Source organism: Tenrec ecaudatus, chromosome 15, assembly GCF_050624435.1.
Source record: "Tenrec ecaudatus isolate mTenEca1 chromosome 15, mTenEca1.hap1, whole genome shotgun sequence".
Lineage (NCBI taxonomy): Eukaryota > Metazoa > Chordata > Mammalia > Afrosoricida > Tenrecidae > Tenrec > Tenrec ecaudatus.
Genome location: NC_134544.1, coordinates 107,219,109 through 107,236,311, shown reverse-complemented (window position 1 = coordinate 107,236,311; position 17,203 = coordinate 107,219,109). Strand labels below are relative to the sequence as shown.

General features: G+C 42.3%; 2 protein-coding genes across 4 annotated transcripts in view; one reads left to right on the top strand and one right to left on the bottom strand.

Moving 5' to 3' along the window:
* Window positions 1-4,469: 4,469 nt before the first annotated feature.
* Window positions 4,470-17,203, top strand: part of LOC142427338 (large ribosomal subunit protein uL14-like) — an 81,932-nt gene continuing 69,198 nt past the window's right edge. Inside the window, exons 1-2 of the mRNA XM_075532595.1 lie at window positions 4,470-4,595; window positions 6,235-6,329. Of these exons, the coding sequence (XP_075388710.1) occupies window positions 6,269-6,329 (61 nt within the window). The 5' untranslated portion in view covers window positions 4,470-4,595; window positions 6,235-6,268. The remainder of the gene's footprint in view (window positions 4,596-6,234; window positions 6,330-17,203) is intronic.
* The window catches only part of LOC142427728 (uncharacterized), a 31,893-nt gene continuing 24,864 nt past the window's right edge, over window positions 10,175-17,203 (bottom strand). For all 3 annotated transcript variants that reach the window (XM_075532873.1, XM_075532872.1, XM_075532874.1), the window contains one exon: window positions 10,175-16,303. In XM_075532873.1, coding sequence (XP_075388988.1) covers window positions 13,710-16,303 — 2,594 coding nt within the window. In that variant the 3' untranslated portion in view covers window positions 10,175-13,709. The remainder of the gene's footprint in view (window positions 16,304-17,203) is intronic.

Below are 17,203 nucleotides of genomic sequence, written 5' to 3'. Positions count from 1 at the left end.
TTGTGCATCAAGGTGGACAGGATGAAGTGAGGCCCCTGGGTGTGCTCCTCCCACTCAAAGAATGCTGCTGGCAGTGCCGTTAGGATAATCCAGAGTTTTTCTGAAGTCTTCTCTTTATCCACTGCCCCGTTCTCTTAATCCACACAAGAGTGTAGCCTGTTCTGGGAGGTATATGCAGCCACAGATCGAGGACATTTTTACTCCCAGTGATAGGTAGAGACATCAATAGAGAGAGAAACAAACAGCCAAACAGAAAGGAGGATAAATGGCTATGTAAATAGATAAGAAATGAAAATATTCACCACAAACCAGGGCCATATCTCTTCTGATTCATGACACCTACATTAGTCTATATTTAAACAATGGAATGTTCTAGTGTGGCCAGACAACATACAAATGACCAAAAATATTGCTAAATTGGGTAACCATGTCTTTACTTAAATCAAAAGTACCGCCATATGTCTTCATACCAAGTTTAACTCAAGTGATGGTATTTTCAATTGCTTCATGTGCTTGTGAAAGTTGAGCATTGAGTAAAGAATAGTAAAGAATCATTGTATGTGAATTGTGGTGCTATTGAGGAATATTGGAATTACCACGGACTGTCAAAGGAACCAACCATGTGGATCGCAGAGTAAAGGTTAACTGATGAACCACCAGCAGCAGACGCTCTTCAGGAGAAAGACTGGGCTTTCTACTCCCGTAAACCTTTACAGTCCTGGAAACGCACAGGGCAGTCGCTATGAGTCAGCACTGACTTAATGCTAGTGGTTTTGGTTTGGCCAAAGGAACAAGCAAATCTTTCTTGGAATAGTACATCCAGAATATTCCTTAGAAACAAGATGATGGTACTTCCTCTCACATTTTTTTAACATGATATCAAGAGAGACCAGTACTTGGAAAAGGGTATCATCCTTGGCAAAGTACAGGACAGTCAAATAGAGTAAGGCCCATGAGGAGATGAACTGACACAGTAGCTTCAATAATGGGCTCAAATTTAGGAATTATATTGAGGATGGCTCAATATTGTACATTATTTTGTTCTTTTGCATACAGGGTTGTTATGAGTTGGAAATGAATAAACAGACCTAACCCCAAAACAGTACACTCAATGTGGTAGTTACATAATCTGTTGTCAATTTTAGACTTAAGAGTGAAGGGGTGGAGGTTAGCCTGTCAATCAGGTGGCAGCTTCATGACCTCATTTGGAGGCACTAAAGAGATAAATAGCTCACTGGGGGTGGAACACACACACTTCCTGCTAGACTTCACTTTTGACAAGCCCCTTGGAGAGAGGCTGATGGAGCCAGAGGCCTGGGAGATGTAGGAGCCATGTAGAGACCCTTGCCAGCACCGAGGTGCTTTTACCGCCACTGGATCCATTGGACTTTCCACCCACTGGCTTGTGATCTTCCTGTATTCAGCATTATTGCTAGGCTGCATGAGTGTAATGAAAAATTTATGGACTAGTATTGGACATCTGGGTCAATATTGGGTGTATGGACTTGATCTGGGCTGGGCTGGAATGTTTCTTTAATACCCAATTGCTTTTGTATATAAAACTTTTTTCTTATACACATATGTGTGTCTATGAATTTGTTTCTCTAATCTACCTGGACTAACAAACACAATATGCTGAAACCAACATCCATTGATACTTCTATCCTGCAAAACATACTTACACAAATTCATACAAAGGCCTCACAGAGAATATTCATACAAGGATTGCATATGAATGAGACAAGCATGAATTGAATAAATATTGGGAATATTGAAGCACATGATGATCTTTCATGATTCCGAATTTTACTAGTTAAACTAACTGAATACAAGCTCAATATATATACTACCAGAATCATCCCTTACTTGTGTTCCTAAAGGCAGGCTGGCAATTATTCACAAGGCGTTTGAAGGGGCTGAATGTGGAAATCATCCCAGATTTGTGGTCTCTAGATTAACAGACTAAATAAAATGTGGTCTTCTCTGATGTCTTAAAAAGTGCCACCACACTGTATGTTAAGATGGATAAAAAACAATGAACATGTTAAGTAATAATGTTCCTGAATGGAGAGATTGAAAGGGAAGTTAGTGGTGTCCCTCTTAAAATAAATAATAATATCTTCAAAAAGACTTGTTGCAGAAGCAGGACATCCAGAATTCTCATTGGGAGTTAAGAGACAAGGTTCTTTCACACAGACTTTGGACACAATATCAGGAGGGACTATTCTTGGGAAAAGGACCTCATAGATGTTGAAGTACAGGGTCACCAAGGTGGACGAACCCTGTGATTATAACAATGGTATCAGACACTGTAAAGACTATGAGGATGGTGCAGGACAAGGCACTGTTTCATTCTATTGTACGTAGAGGCTCTGTGATTCGCAACCCGTTCAATGAAAGCTAACAACAGTCTACTGGTGGAAGCATGATGTCTTAATAAAGTTGTAATGAAAGCTTATTGATTAAAAGTTAAGAAAACTCCAGAAATAAATACGAAATAAATCTATGTTAATAATTGCTTTCTGGGAATAACTCCAAGTTCAGTGAACTATCAATAACGATCTTGCCCTCTGCTACTTCGACTGGGTTGGTTCCTATGTTTCAACCATCCTGTGCACCCTGTAGACCTGCCCCTTCTGAATGAGATGTTTGTGTTGAGCTCACCCTGAGCTCTACTCACAGGTGTTTGAAGAACTAGCACTCATGTTTCAACTTGCTGGGTTAGTTTTTCTAGCTTTGTTACTGTTTTGTCTTCTGTTCACAAGGTAAAAGGGGTACTATGGTGTGGCCAGCTGGGGATGCTTGTATAGATCATCCATACATGGACTGTGACCTTGTCATTGCCACAGGTGGTAAGGTGAGGTAACTCCACCTTGAGCTTGATTAAAGCGTGTGGTAGTTACCTAATCTGTTGTCAAATTGAGACTCTTAAGAGTGCAGGGTCGCAGCTTGATGACCTCATTTGGAGGAGCTAGAGATAAATAGCTCACTGGAAGTGGGGCACACACCCAATTCCTGCTAGACTTTCCTACTGACAGGACATATGGACCTACTGTAGAGTCCGGGAGCTGGAGGAGCCATGTGCCAGCGTTGAGATGCTTCCACTGACATGGATCTCGGAGACTTTCAACCCACTGGCCTGTAATCTTCTTGCACTCAGCATCATTCCATGCTCTGCATGAGTCTAAAGAGGAATTTACAGTCTGCTACTGGACATACGGGCTAATATCGGACTTATGGCCTTCATTTGCATGGGGCTGGAATATTTTCTTAATATACAAATTCTATAGTACATAAAGCTCTTATACACATGAGTCTCTGAATTTGTTTCTCTAGGCAACCCAGAATAACACCATTATCAGATGAAGATAATCAATATGGGGAGGGGTTGTGGAGAGTGCTCAAACATGCATGGGGACTTGGTGTACTGAACTGTATGATACATACATGTGTACAAAAAAGAATTACTGTCATCAAGTCAGTTTTGTCTCATAGTGACCCTATGGGACAAGGTTGAACTGTCCCTGTGAATTTCCAAAACTGTAACTCTTCATAACAATAGAAAACTTATGTGTATACAGAGCTAAAATTTATTGAACTATATACATATAGTTGTGCACTTTAGATATGTTAATTACTAAGGATAGGAATAAAAAGACATGGAGGTGAATGATCTAAGGCATGATAGCACGTTATCAAACAAATAGCTCTCAGGCTGAGCAGCCCACGTGGGGCCACCCTGTGTGTGTGGGGGGGGGCAGAGTTCTATCTGGCAGGAAGATGGAGTGGCAGAGAGAGGGACGTTCCAAGTTTCTCTAATTATTAGAAGGGCACACACCCCAGGAGGCATCACCAGGCTGTGACCTGATCGACGGGTTGTATTCCACCACTACACTTTCATACACCTTCAAGTTGACATAAATCTGTCATAAATTTATGACAGATTTAAGTGACATAAGTATACCTGTCAGAGACCCACACAGTCAAATGCTTTTGCGTAGTCAACAAAACCCAACAATAAAACTGGTAGCTTTCAGTCAAGACCCACCTGATGTCAGCAATGATATCTTGTTTCACATTCTCTTGTGAATCCACACTGCATTTCTGGAGGCTCCTTGTTGATGTACTGCTGCAATCATTATTAAATTATCTTCTGCAAAATTTTACTTGCATGTGGTATTAATTCAATTAGTTGATAATTTCTACATATTTGGTTAATTTTACTTTTCATAAAACAAATGTAGATCTCTATCGTTTCCGCCCCCTGGGTGCTGCGTTGAGCCCATTTACGCTGGACCTTCTCACCTGGGCGCCGCGCCGCTCCAGGCCCCGCCCACCCCTCGCCAGGCAATGGGGTTTGTGCAGCGGTAGAAATGGGCGGGACAAGAGCTGCCTTGAGAGGAAGTGAAGGCGGAGACCCTACTCCTCCCTGACCCCGCAAGCTCCTCCCACCCCGGGTCACGCCCAGACAGGGCCGGAAGTGGCGGTGTCCTAGCCGGGACTGCCGCTCACATCGCAGATTCTGCTGACGTGGATGCTGCACGCGGTGCCGAGAAGCGCCCACGGCCTGAGCACCCTGTTGCCAGCCCTCCCAGGTAGGGGGTTCCGGGGACGTGCGTGTGGGCGTAGGCCATTTTAGGGTGACCCTGCTGCACATAGCGGTCTGCGAGGACCCTTTGTCTCCTCCCCCCAACCGCTGCCTGCGCCCCGCTCATGGGCAGAGGTGGGCGGTGTCCCCGAGGCCGGTCCTATTTGTCAGCTTTTGGGTTGCTTGGGGTTCATGGTGGGAATCCCTGTTGGAGAAAGGAGAAAATCCCAGTCTGGGATTTTGGGTTTCGGGGTTCCCAGATTCGTCGCTTTGCGGGTCTCCTAACCCCACCCATTGTTTCCTTTCCACACCGCGCCGCCTCCTCCCTGAGATTCCTGGCACCTCTTTTTCTCTCAGAGGTGAGCCCCGGGGTCTTGCTTCTGTGACCTCCCTCTGGACCCGACCAGAGTCTGTTCTAGGTGCAAGATCTGTTATGACAAAGACGTCTTCCCTGGCTTTTCAGATGTTGAGGGTGGCCCTATTTTTTACTGGTTGTATTTTTGTCGGTACATTACTATGGTTTTATCCTTCCCACACTTTCTTTTCGTTAGTTTCTGTTGGGTTTATCAGTTGGTGGAGCACCGAAGGAGTGGATGCCTACAGATAAGAAATGATGGGAGGGCTTATAGGCATGTCAGCTGTGGGGTGGGGATGGGGTTGCTGAGTTGGGGAGGAGGAGGGGATTTGGGGAGTAAAGAATGAGGGAAGGAGGGAACTGAGCACTAGAACAGAAGGTGACTACACAGGTCATTTGAAAGGCGATTTAATCGTGGTGGGAAAGAAGACAATGGTATGAAATTATTCTAATGATTGTACAATTTTTGTTTGAACTGTTCAATTGTGGAATATGTGAATCAAGTGCCCCAAAATGTGTTCAAAAAGAAAAGATCTCCATCACAAAAACTAACTAAATAAACTGTGCGAAAGAATCAAACAACCAACCAACCAAACAAACCCCAAACTAGGTAGTACCAAAATTTTCGACCTCTTTCTTTGGCATGAAAACAGAAGTGGGTTTTGAGTACTATGTGGCTGAAGGACAGTTTATTTGGAGCTGGTGGCCTTTGGCCACTACATTCTTGGCCAGTTGGCCAGGCAGCAGTCGGTGCACGACCCCCTGGATGTGCTGGGCAGTGATGATGATGGAGTGCTGTTTGGAATGTGCCAGTTGAGATGCCTGGCAGGTGATGCACTCCAGTGGGTTGGTGAGCAGCAAGTTCACGATGCCCATGGCCCTGGACGAGATGCTGGAGTCCAGGTGGACCTACTTGAGCACCTTGTACACATACACGGAGTAGGTCTCCTTGCTGCTGCACTGGCATTTCTTGCTGTGTTTCCTCTGAGCCTTAGCTGCAGCCTCCTTGGGGCCCCTATTGTTATGTTTGCACCCAATAACTTGAATTTAAACAACAAAACAGTAAAAAGGTATTTATTCATCCCATCTCATGAAATTTTATTTTCATTCAATCGATTATAGACCTTCAAAGTAGGCTGAAACCCACTCAACTGTCATCAATGCCTTGCTCTGTTGGATCCTCTGTGATCTTACAGCTGAGCTCTCAGTGTAAAGAACTAGATGATTTTCACTTCCTTGAAAGACAAAAAGCCACGCACAATTGAGTGACTGGATGTTTCTCTTATACTAGAGTCCACATTCGTGAGAGTACTCTGCCATATGGCATGCTGTGTGGACCTTACAGAATTCCCTCCAGTTCACCTCCAAAAAAGGATAAAATGAGGGGTAGGTATTTTTTTTATTGAAATAACGCTTGTGTTTAGTGTTTACTCGTGGCTTCTGAGGCTGTTGTCATGTTAGCTGTCATTGAGTCAGTCTTACCCGACAGGGACCGAGCACACAACAGAACAAAGCACTGCACTCTCCTGTGCCATCCTCACAATTTAGGATGAACCCATTGTTGCAGTCACTTTGTTAATTCATTTAGGAGAGGGATTCTTTTTTTTCACTGCTCCTCCACATTACCAGACATATAATTTTCTAATTGAAAATACTGGACTCTATGGAGCCTACTAATTCAAGGTATGCCTGTGGGTCACATCACTCCCATCTCTGTCACCCAACTTGTTTCAACAACCAGCTCTGGAGACACTTTCTGCGGGAGCTGTGGTGCCTGCGCATTAGCATACTGTTCATAGTCCCTCACTCATATCACAGCCAGGAACACTCATAGGCAAATGCCTATTGTGGTTTGTTACTTAAATGAGGCCACCACCTTCACCACCCTGCAATCAGGGGATCCCAGAGACTTCTCAGTCAGAGCCTTAGATACAGAAATGTCTACCTCCTTTCTACTCCTCCTGATGGTGGGGTCTCCCATCAGGTCAGTGACCGGCAGATGCAGTGGTCACAGCAGATTCAAAGACCCATGGGTCCTTTAATGCTTGTTCTGACCTTGCTTATCCTGGGTCTATTTGATTTCTGTTTTTAAACTTGATAATTTCCATGTCCTTAAAGATGGATGCTGGAATCTTGTTCAGAATTGCATTATCATTACACATCGCTTAGGCAGTGGTTCTCAACCTGCCTAATGCCGCAAACCTTTAACACAGTTCAAGTTGTTTTTCTTGCTAGTTCATAACTGTAATTTTACTACTGTTATGAATCATGAGATCCCTGTGAAAGGGTTGTTCAACGCCCCGAAGGGTTGTGACCCACAAGTTGAGAACCACTGCTGTAGACCATATTAACCTAAATAATTTTATTTCATAATTTTAATTTAAGTCAGTAACTTTTAATATAACTTTCACTTTCTTTATCTCATTACTTTCAGGAAGCACTCAGGGATCATGTTGGGTGTAATCTCAGTCCAAAGGAGAGATTCAGGTTCTAGATCAAGGTCCTGGCCCTCAGCCTGTATGCATTCCTAGATTACAGCCAGGACAGCACGCCAGACTTAAGACAAAGCCACCTTGGAAGAAAAGGCTCCATTCATCTGTAGGGCTTTTCAACCAGGCAATAGATAAGATCAGAAAAACCAAACAATAACATAGTAGTTAGAATTTTGTCCTGCAAACTTTTATTCTTGTTTGCCAATTAACAGAACACAACTGTATCCAATTGGATTGTATTATCCTTGGAATCATATTTTCTGCCATCATTTCCACATTTCAGAATATTGGGAGGTTTAGTGCACCTTGAGGATGACTGACCAAATCTAACTCCAAGCAGCATTTATGACTGTTCTATGCAGGTTCACAGGGAATCAGAACTGACTACAGGACCCCAACAATTACAAAGGATCATCAAAACATTATTTGCTATGTTTGAGACTGGTATTGCAGTCACTGTATCAATGCACCTCCTTGAGGGCTTGAGAGAAGGAAATGTCTCCTCCATGGTCATTTCAGTCAACACATCCTATCTTCAGATTATCAGACTGTAGTCTGAGGACACTGTCACCTATGACTATGCAAGAAACAATGAAAACTCACATCCTGAAAATGCCAGACACCCAGGACAGAGGGAATGACTTTGACAATTCATTTGCTGTCCTTTTTCCCCCTTCTTTCACTTAGTGGTTAAAGCTTTGTGAAAAAAAGCTTTTATTTCCTGAAATTAGTTTCAGTTTTGGGCTGTTAAACCAGCTCCACAAAATTGGAGGAAACATTCTCTAGCACTCAAATCATACAATTAGGCCACAAACACAATCAGAGTCAATTCTAACTCAGGGGCATTGTAGAGTCTGGATTGTACATTTTTTTGGAGGTAGACCCTTTATAATCACTCTTCCCAGATGCTGAATTTCAGGTGGTCAATGCCCTACCCACCATGCACCCAGGGTTTCTATATGCTCATAACAATTTAACAAAACAAAACCAATCTAGAACTGTTTTGGATTCCATGGAGGTGATTCTGATTCACTGTGTCCCGTTGTGCACAGAGTAGAACTGCATTCCCATTTGAAAGGCTACGACCTTTGAGAACGAACTCACTATACCTTTTGATAGCCAGGCACCATAAGCTTTCTTCAAATTTGCTTATGCACCTGCTTTGTCTTCAGCTATTGTGTCGGGAAGGCGAGCATCATGGAATGCCAGTTTAATAGAACAAAGTATTCTTGCATTGAGGGAGTGCTTGAGTGGAGGCCCAATTTCTATCTGGTACCTTAATACTAAACCTATACATATATGTACACAGATCTTTCTCCACATAATCATACATATATTTATATATGTACATGCCTTTATTTAGACCTCATCATATGCCCTTTTCCCCCTAGCTCCTTCCTCTATTTCCTTTTGCTTTCCTCTTATCCAACGATCATGTTCAGCCTTCATTTTGGTTTTAGTAATTCTTCTCTGTTACAGTATCCTTGGTCATGCCCTACCAGGCCTCCTATACCCTCTTCACCACCGATTTGGATCACTTGTTCCAAGTTAACACCACTTCCTTTCCTCCAACCTCCCCTCCACCATGTCCCACTGGAACTGTCAACCCCATTGTTATTCTCCTTTAAACCAAAAAAATCATGTCATTGTGAATGAGGGGGAGTGCAGAGTGGGAACCCAAAGCCCACCTGTAGGCAATTGGACATCCCCTTAGAGAAGGGTCCCTGGGAGATCAGACAGTCATGGTGCAGTGTAGCAACGATGAAACATAAAACTTTCCTCTAGTTCCTAAATGCTTCCTCTCCACCATCATGACCACTATTCTACCTTACAAAGCTGGCTAAACCAAAAGATGTACACTGGTACAGATAGGAACTGGAAACACAGGGAATCCAGGGCGGAAGATTCCTTCAGGACCAGTAGTAAGAGCGGCAATACCAGGAGGGTGGCAGGGGTGAGGGTGGAAATGGGGGTCGATTACAAGGATCTACATATAACCTCCTCCCTGTGCAAGGACAACAGAAAAGTGGGTGGAGACATCGGACAGTGTAATAAATGACAAAATAATAATTTATAAATTGTCAAGGGTTCATGAGGAAGGGGCAGTGCAGAGTGAGGGGTAAAATGAGGAACTGATGCCAGGGGATTAAGTGGAGTGCAAATGCTTTGAGAATGATGAGGGAAATGAATGTACAAATGTGCTTTACATTATTGATGTAAAGAACTTCTCTTAAGCTTGACTCATGCCCCATTTTAGGATTTTTAACATGCTGTCCTGGCCTCTTTCATCACTAAAGTATGTAACCTCTTTCTCCACCACACCCAGTTTTGCCCCATCGCAATGTATTATTCAAATGTCAATATCCTCCTGTTCTCAGAATGTGCCCATTTTCAATACCCCTTTCCACCCTGCCTCACAAAGTTAAAAAGATTACGCTTATATTAGCTTCTGTAAACTGCTTGCTGAAAGGAATGTGGAACCCCCAACCTTCCCTACATACACACTGAAAGCTTTGTAATAGCCTCAACCGCTCCTGATCACCAAACCAGCAGCGGTTTTTGCACTTATAAACTCACCTGAATCCAATTTTCAGCTCTGAGTAATTTAATCGAGATTTGAATCCTCCCAAAGGCCACCAGCTAGAATAAAGACTCCCAATTTGTACATAAATAAAAATTACTTATGCACATCAGAAGACTGCATGAGAAGTGTAAAATGAGAGCCCATGGACAGGGAAATTTTTTTTAATCAATGACACATTAGCCAAAGGAATAATTACAAAAAAATACAGAACTCTCTCTCTCATTAAGAAAATAACAAGGGACCAAATTAAAAAATGGGGAAAAAATATGAACAAAAAAGTACAAATGATTAATAATGATAAGCAAATGAAGTACAAATGATTAACTTCACCAAAAATGAAATACAGATGATTAACAAACATATAAAAATGCTCATGCTCACTAGCCTTCAGATGCAAATTCAAACCACAATGAGATACCACTTAACTCTTACAATGGAAGCACAAAACAAAGAAACAAAACAACAAATGCTGGAGAGTATATGGAGGGATTGGGATTCATATATACTGGCGGTGGACTTAGAGATACATACAGCCACTGTGGAAATCAATGTAGCACTACTTAAAACAACCAAAGCTTGAAGTCCCATATGATCCAACAATACCACAATTAGACACCATGGAATTCATACACAAAGCAATATATTTTTAAAAACAACATACTAAAACAGAGGTAAAGCTGAGTTGAAAATAAGAGGAATGTTTAAAACTGCAAGATTTAAAATGGGTGAAAAAGGTTCTCAAAAAATAAAGGGTCATATTTTAACTTAACTGCATCTGAATAATCCACCTTCCAAAGAATTCTGCATGGGAGCAAGGCCATTCACATTCCTGTTCTATGGTCACAGTATTTCTCCAGTTAACATAGTTAACATGGGTCAAAAGAGTGATCAAATGTAAATTGAAATATTGGTCTTGGTATCAATGCACATATGCACACAGGATGAGTCTATCAGGCTTTCCCAGTAGCTATATTCATGATTTCCTGCAGGATTTACATTGCAGTCATACACTGTGACAGACATTTTGTGCAGCCCTTCTGTCCAATCACTGCATCAGTTTATCCTATGAGCTTTGGGGAACTCAAAGAAAATATAATTGGATACTGAAGTCACTGCCAATCACTTAAATGCATACGCACTGCCACATGCCCTGTATTCATATGGTTTCTCTGCTGTACAAATCCTCTATTGTCGCATGACTCCTTTTGGGCTAAAGGCCAGCCAATCAGAACTACATTCGTTAAAATCCTAATGTAGTTTAGTGACACACTGAGAGAAACCAAAGAGGGTATTTGCAAAGTAACTATATTGTCAGCACTTTCCTTCTTGAGATCACTGGTATGTGATGTCACATGACTTCCTGTGGAGTTTCCCATCTTGAGTGAATTTTGTGTGTGTTCAGTTTTGTGTGTTTCTGTGAAGAAAACCTAGAAACACAGGTAAAAGTTTGTTACCCACATAAAATGCAGCTACATGGTAACTATTCTACATGAAATCATTGATGAGACAGACATGAGCGCTTCAATTTTTTAAAACATTTGTGATTTAAAACTTTACAGAGTAAATTGGTTTTCTATTCAACAGTTCATACATTGATTGCAGTCCCCAAGATATACCAGCTTTCTTTCCACTTCTGCCCCCTCCCTGTGCTTTTATACTATTCATCCTTCTTTCCTGTGTCTTCTAGCTTTTATGAGTTTTTAGCCATAAGCAAATGCTGTTCCTTTGATTTTGTATGGTTGATTTTCCAGGGAGTGTATGTTATTCTTGGATGTTATTCTTCCCCTCCAAGTCTATATATTGTTGGGCTGAAAGGTGAGTCAGAGGAGTACAGGTCCAAGAGTGAAACATTGCTAAAGACCACAATCTGTTGATTCCAAGTTTCCAGCAGACCAGTAAGCCTGATCTATTTTATGATTTTGGTTTGTTCCACTTTCTTCTCCCACTTGACTCAGGACTCTGTTTTGTGATCCCTTTCAGAGTAATTAGCAGTGGAAGCTGAGCACCATCTAGTTCTTTTGGTCTCAGGGTTGTGGAGGCTGAGGTTCACTGTGTTCCATTCATCCTTTGGAATAATTGTTCCCATACATCCTCTATTTTCTTTATTCCTATTTTATGGTACTTCTGTGCTGTCTCCGGTGGCTAACAAAGAGCATGCACGTGGGGCAGGTACAAGTGTCATCTGGTGGGCACTCTACTGCTTGGTATAGCTGTGATCCAGAAACACCTGGTTCAGTTCTCTTTCAGGTACTGAAAGCTGGAAGACCATTGAGGTACCCATGCACTCTGTGGAAGTCTGGAAGGTCTTCTCCCCACAAGGGTGGTCATGCCAGTAGAGGGACAGCAATGCAGAATATGGATCCCCATATGGTCACAATTGTCTGTTCCCACGCTTGGCCCAGGCCAAACTCTAGCACCTCTTCCTCTCTTTTGAAACTTTGTTACACTAACTCCAATGAAAGGTTTTCTTCTTGGAAACTGTCTACTGTTTAAGGACACCTGACTTCCACATATAAGATTTTCTACATTTAATTCATGCAAAGAGCTTCTTTTCTTTGTGAAATCTCGGATGTGCTGTAAGGCATCGCGTCTGGCTGAAAGCTTTACCACACTCAACACATATTAAGGTTTTTCTCCACAAAGAATTCATAGATGAGTTTTGAGATGTGCTTTCTGAATGAAGACTGCTACATTCACTACATACATGGAGCTTCTCTCTCTGCACGATGGGGTTTCTGATGAACGATGAGCTATTCTTCCTGAAAAAGGCTTTCCACATTCACCACACACATGGGGTTTAGCATCTGTGTGAAGTTTCTGATGTGCTATAAGGTATGTTTTCTGGCTGAAAGCTTTACCACTCTCACCACATACATAGCGGTTTTCTCCTGTGAATTTGTAGATGAGTTTTGAGATTTCCTTCCTGAAGGAAGCTTTTGCCACATTCACCACATCCATCTGGTTTTCTCTCCAGTATGAGTTCCCTGATGAACACTGAGGTCCTTCTATCTGATAAATGTAGGGAACTGTGTGTGTCCCCCCACCCTGGATTTAAGCCATGTACGACCTTTATGAATTTACTGTTTCCTGCCATACAAAATGCCCTGAGATTTTACTGCCCTTTGTTCCTTTCCCGCCAGAGGGTGGCTGCCTTGACCCTTGCTAGGGTTGGTGCTCTTTCACTAGCAGCTGCTATGTTCATTGGTCAATACATGACTGATGGCATCCACCCCCGGGCACCAGGTATGCTTCATTAGCATACTTACCTGTTTGATCAGTTGTCCGCCGTTTCTCCTTATTTGGAGATGCACGACTATTGGCTACCTCAGCTGTACCTTATTTTACATGTGACGTAATGGTGCCCGCCCTTTCCTGGCTGTCTAAAACTCTGCTCTCAACTCCACAAACGAGGCTTGATCAGATTCCTGTCTTGCCTCCATCTCTCTGTGCCCTTGCCCATCTTCATTCCCAATCCCTCTTTCAGGTTCCCACGTTGTTGATGTCCCGCGGGAAGGGACAGATGAAACCTTTTCCATATTCACCACATATATATGGTTTCTATCAAGTATGAGTCTGCTGATTATCAGTGAGAGAAGCCTTCCAGGTAAAGGCTTTTCCACATTTACCACCTACATCGGGTTTCTGTCCAGTACGAGTTCACTGATGAACAGTGAGAGCAGTCTTCCTGATTTAGCCTTTGCCACCTTCACCACATACATAGGGTTTCTCTCTAGTATGAGTTCGTAGATGACTTTTGAGATGTGTTTTCCGGTTGAAACCTTTGCCACATTCACCACATACATGGGGTTTCTCTCCAGTATGAGTTAGCTGATGATTAGAGAGCACAGCCTTCGAGATAAAACCTTTTCCACACTCATCACACACATGGGGTTTCTCTCCAGTATGAGTTCGCTGATGAACAGTGAGAGAAGCCATCCAGGTAAAGGCTTTTCCACATTCACCGCATACATATGGTTTCTCTCCAGTATGAACTCTCTGATGGACAGTGAGAGCAGCCTTCCTGATAAAGCCTTTGCCACATTCATCACATACATGGGGTTTCTCTCCAGTATGAGTTCGATGATGAACAGTGAGCTCTCTCTTCTGGATAAAGGATTTGCCACATTCATCACATACATAGGGCTTCTCCCCAGTATGAGTTCGCTGATGAACAGTGAGAGCAGTCTTCCTGATAAAGCCTTTGCCACATTCAACACATACATGGGGTTTCTCTCCAGTATGCGTTCGATGATGAACAGTGAGCTCACTTTTCTGGATAAAGGCTTTTCCACATTCACCACATACATAGGGTTTCTCTCCTGTATGATTTCGCTGATGAACAGTGAGGGAAGCCATCCAGGTAAAGGCTTTTCCACATTCACCACATACATGGGGTTTCTCTCCTGTATGAGTTCGCTGATGAACAGTGAGAGAAGCCATCCAGTTAAAGGCTTTTCCACATTCACCACATACATGGGGTTTCTCCCCAGTATGAGTTCGCTGATGATCACTGAGAGAAGTCTTCTTGATAAAGCCTTCGCCACATTCACCACATACATGGGGTTTCTCTCCTGTATGAGTTCGCTGACGAACACTGAGCTTGTTCTTCTTGATAAAGGATTTTCCACATTCACCACGTACATGGGGTTTCTCTCCAGTATGAGTTCGCTCATGAACACTGAGCTTGTTTTTCTTGATAAAGGCTTTTCCACATTCACCACGTACTTGGGGTTTCTCTCCAGTATGAGTTCGCTGACGAACACTGGGCTTGTTCTTCTTGATAAAGGCTTTTCCACATTTACCACGTACATGGGGTTTCACTGCAGTATGAGTTCGCTGATGAACAGTGAGAGAAGTCTTCCAGGGAAAGGCTTTTCCACATCCATCACATACATGGGGTTTCTCTCCTGTATGAGTTCGCTGATGATCAGTGAGAGCAGTCTTCCTGATAAATGCTTTTCCACATTTACCACACACATGAGGTTTCACTCCAGTATGAGTTCGCTGATGAACAGTGAGGTTCTTCTTCCTGATAAAAGCTTTGCCACATTCACCACATACATGGGGTTTATCTCTTGTGTGAATTATCTGATGTGCTCTAAGGTGCTGCTTCTGGTTGAAAGCTTTACCACACTCACCAAGTACATAGGGTTTTTCTCCTGCATGAATTTGTAGATGACTTTTGAGATGGACATACCGACTGAAACCTTTGCCACCTTCACCACAGACATGGGGTTTCTCTCCAGCATGACTTTGCTGTTGAATAGTGAGTTCCATCTTCCTGATAAAGGCTTTTGCACATTGACCACATACATGGGGTTTATCTCCTGTGTGAATTATCTGATGTGCTCTAAGGTGCTGCTTCTGGTTGAAAGCTTTACCACACTCACCAAGTACATAGGGTTTTTCTCCTGCATGAATTTGTAGATGACTTTTGAGATGTGCATTCCGACTGAAACCTTTGCCACCTTCACCACAGACATGGGGTTTCTCTCCAGTATGACTTTGCTGTTGAATAGTGAGGTCCATCTTCCTGATAAAGGCTTTTTCACATTGACCACATACATGGGGTTTCTCTGCAGTATGAGTTCGCAGATGAGCAGTAAGATCAGTCTTCCTGGTGAAGCCTTTCCCACATTCACTGCATACATAGGGCATCCCTGCCATAAGAGTTTCCTGATAGCCCTTGAGGTAGGATTTACTGTGATAAGCTTTGCCACATTGCAAGCATTTACCTAGCTTTTGTCCTTCATGGGCTTTTTGATGTTCATTGAGTTTGAACACTTTCTTGAATTTTTGCCCACACTGACTGCATTCAGCGTTCTTATCTAGTGTATCAGTGATCCGGTGCTCATAGAGCACAGACTCCTCGATGAAGGTTGTCCCACATTTATCACCTGTGTGTGGTTTCTCAATTTCATCAGATTTCTGATGCTGAATGCATTGTGACTTCATGAGCCTGGACTGTTCACATTCATGGAATTTCTTTTCAGTACAACATTGCTCTTCTTCAACAAGGAGAAAAGTTTCCTCATCTTCACTGAGCACAACGGACTTCTGTATTTTATTGCTTCTATTCTGATTTAATTCCAGAATGATTAAATCTGATTTTATGATTTTTTCATGTAAGCCAAACATCTCATCATTTTCCTTTGGAGGAAAATTATTTTGGTGCTGAGAAACAATACTCTCCAATGTATTAAATTTATAACACTGTTCCATTCTGTCTATGCATCTTTCACATTGCAAGTGCTCAAGCAAATGATCATCATCGTTGTGGATTTCTATAAAAGAAAAGAACGTTGACTCTTCAATATTTTGATTGACAACGGTTCTCTTAAAATATGCATTGATACAAAGTAGATTTTTAGTGACAACCCTCTTACATGAATAAAACACTATGCTTAATGCTTATTGCCCATTGGAAGTAATACAACAGTGTAAACAATCCAAATAGTAAAGTTACTGCAGAAATCAGGTTGGATGTGAAAGTGATGAATGAACACAGATTTGGTATTTGCATAAAGAGGGGCATGAAAATGTACAACAAACGTAATAGAAGGGAGACATCGAGACCAATAGACCACAGATGTGATAAGGCTTGCTAATTCCAGTTGGTAGAGGTCAGATGAAGTACTAGACAAAGTTGGGAAAATGAAAAATGCAGAATGTTCTACTTGGGAGAAAACGATTTTTACAGGTATATATGAAAGGTATTAGGGTACAGAAACATATTGCTTATGTTTCTAGAGCCTGTATTCTAGCTGACACCACCCATCTTTCAGTGTTGTCCTGTGGTAGCTTGCATGTTGCTGTGATGCCAAAAGCACTGCCACCCAGGGTTTCAAACACAAGCAGGACCACCCATGGTGTACAGGTCTTAGTGGAATCTCCAGAAACAAGGACTGGGAGGGAGACCCGGTGATCTACTTCTGGAACATGCACCCCCTCAGGTTTAATGGCAATGAATAACACTGAAGAAGTACTAAATCCTCAAAGTACAGTCAACAGTAATGATGTGGATGTAGGGGAGCTTTGGGGACCTTCTGTGGTTTACATGGCATGACTGAAAATGAGAAAAAGTAGATGTAAACATCCTCTAATAATTGGAAGATGGATTATATGAAATATTATCAAGAAAAAAATTGCAAGTTGTTAAAACAAAATGTAATGTTTAAAAGTTG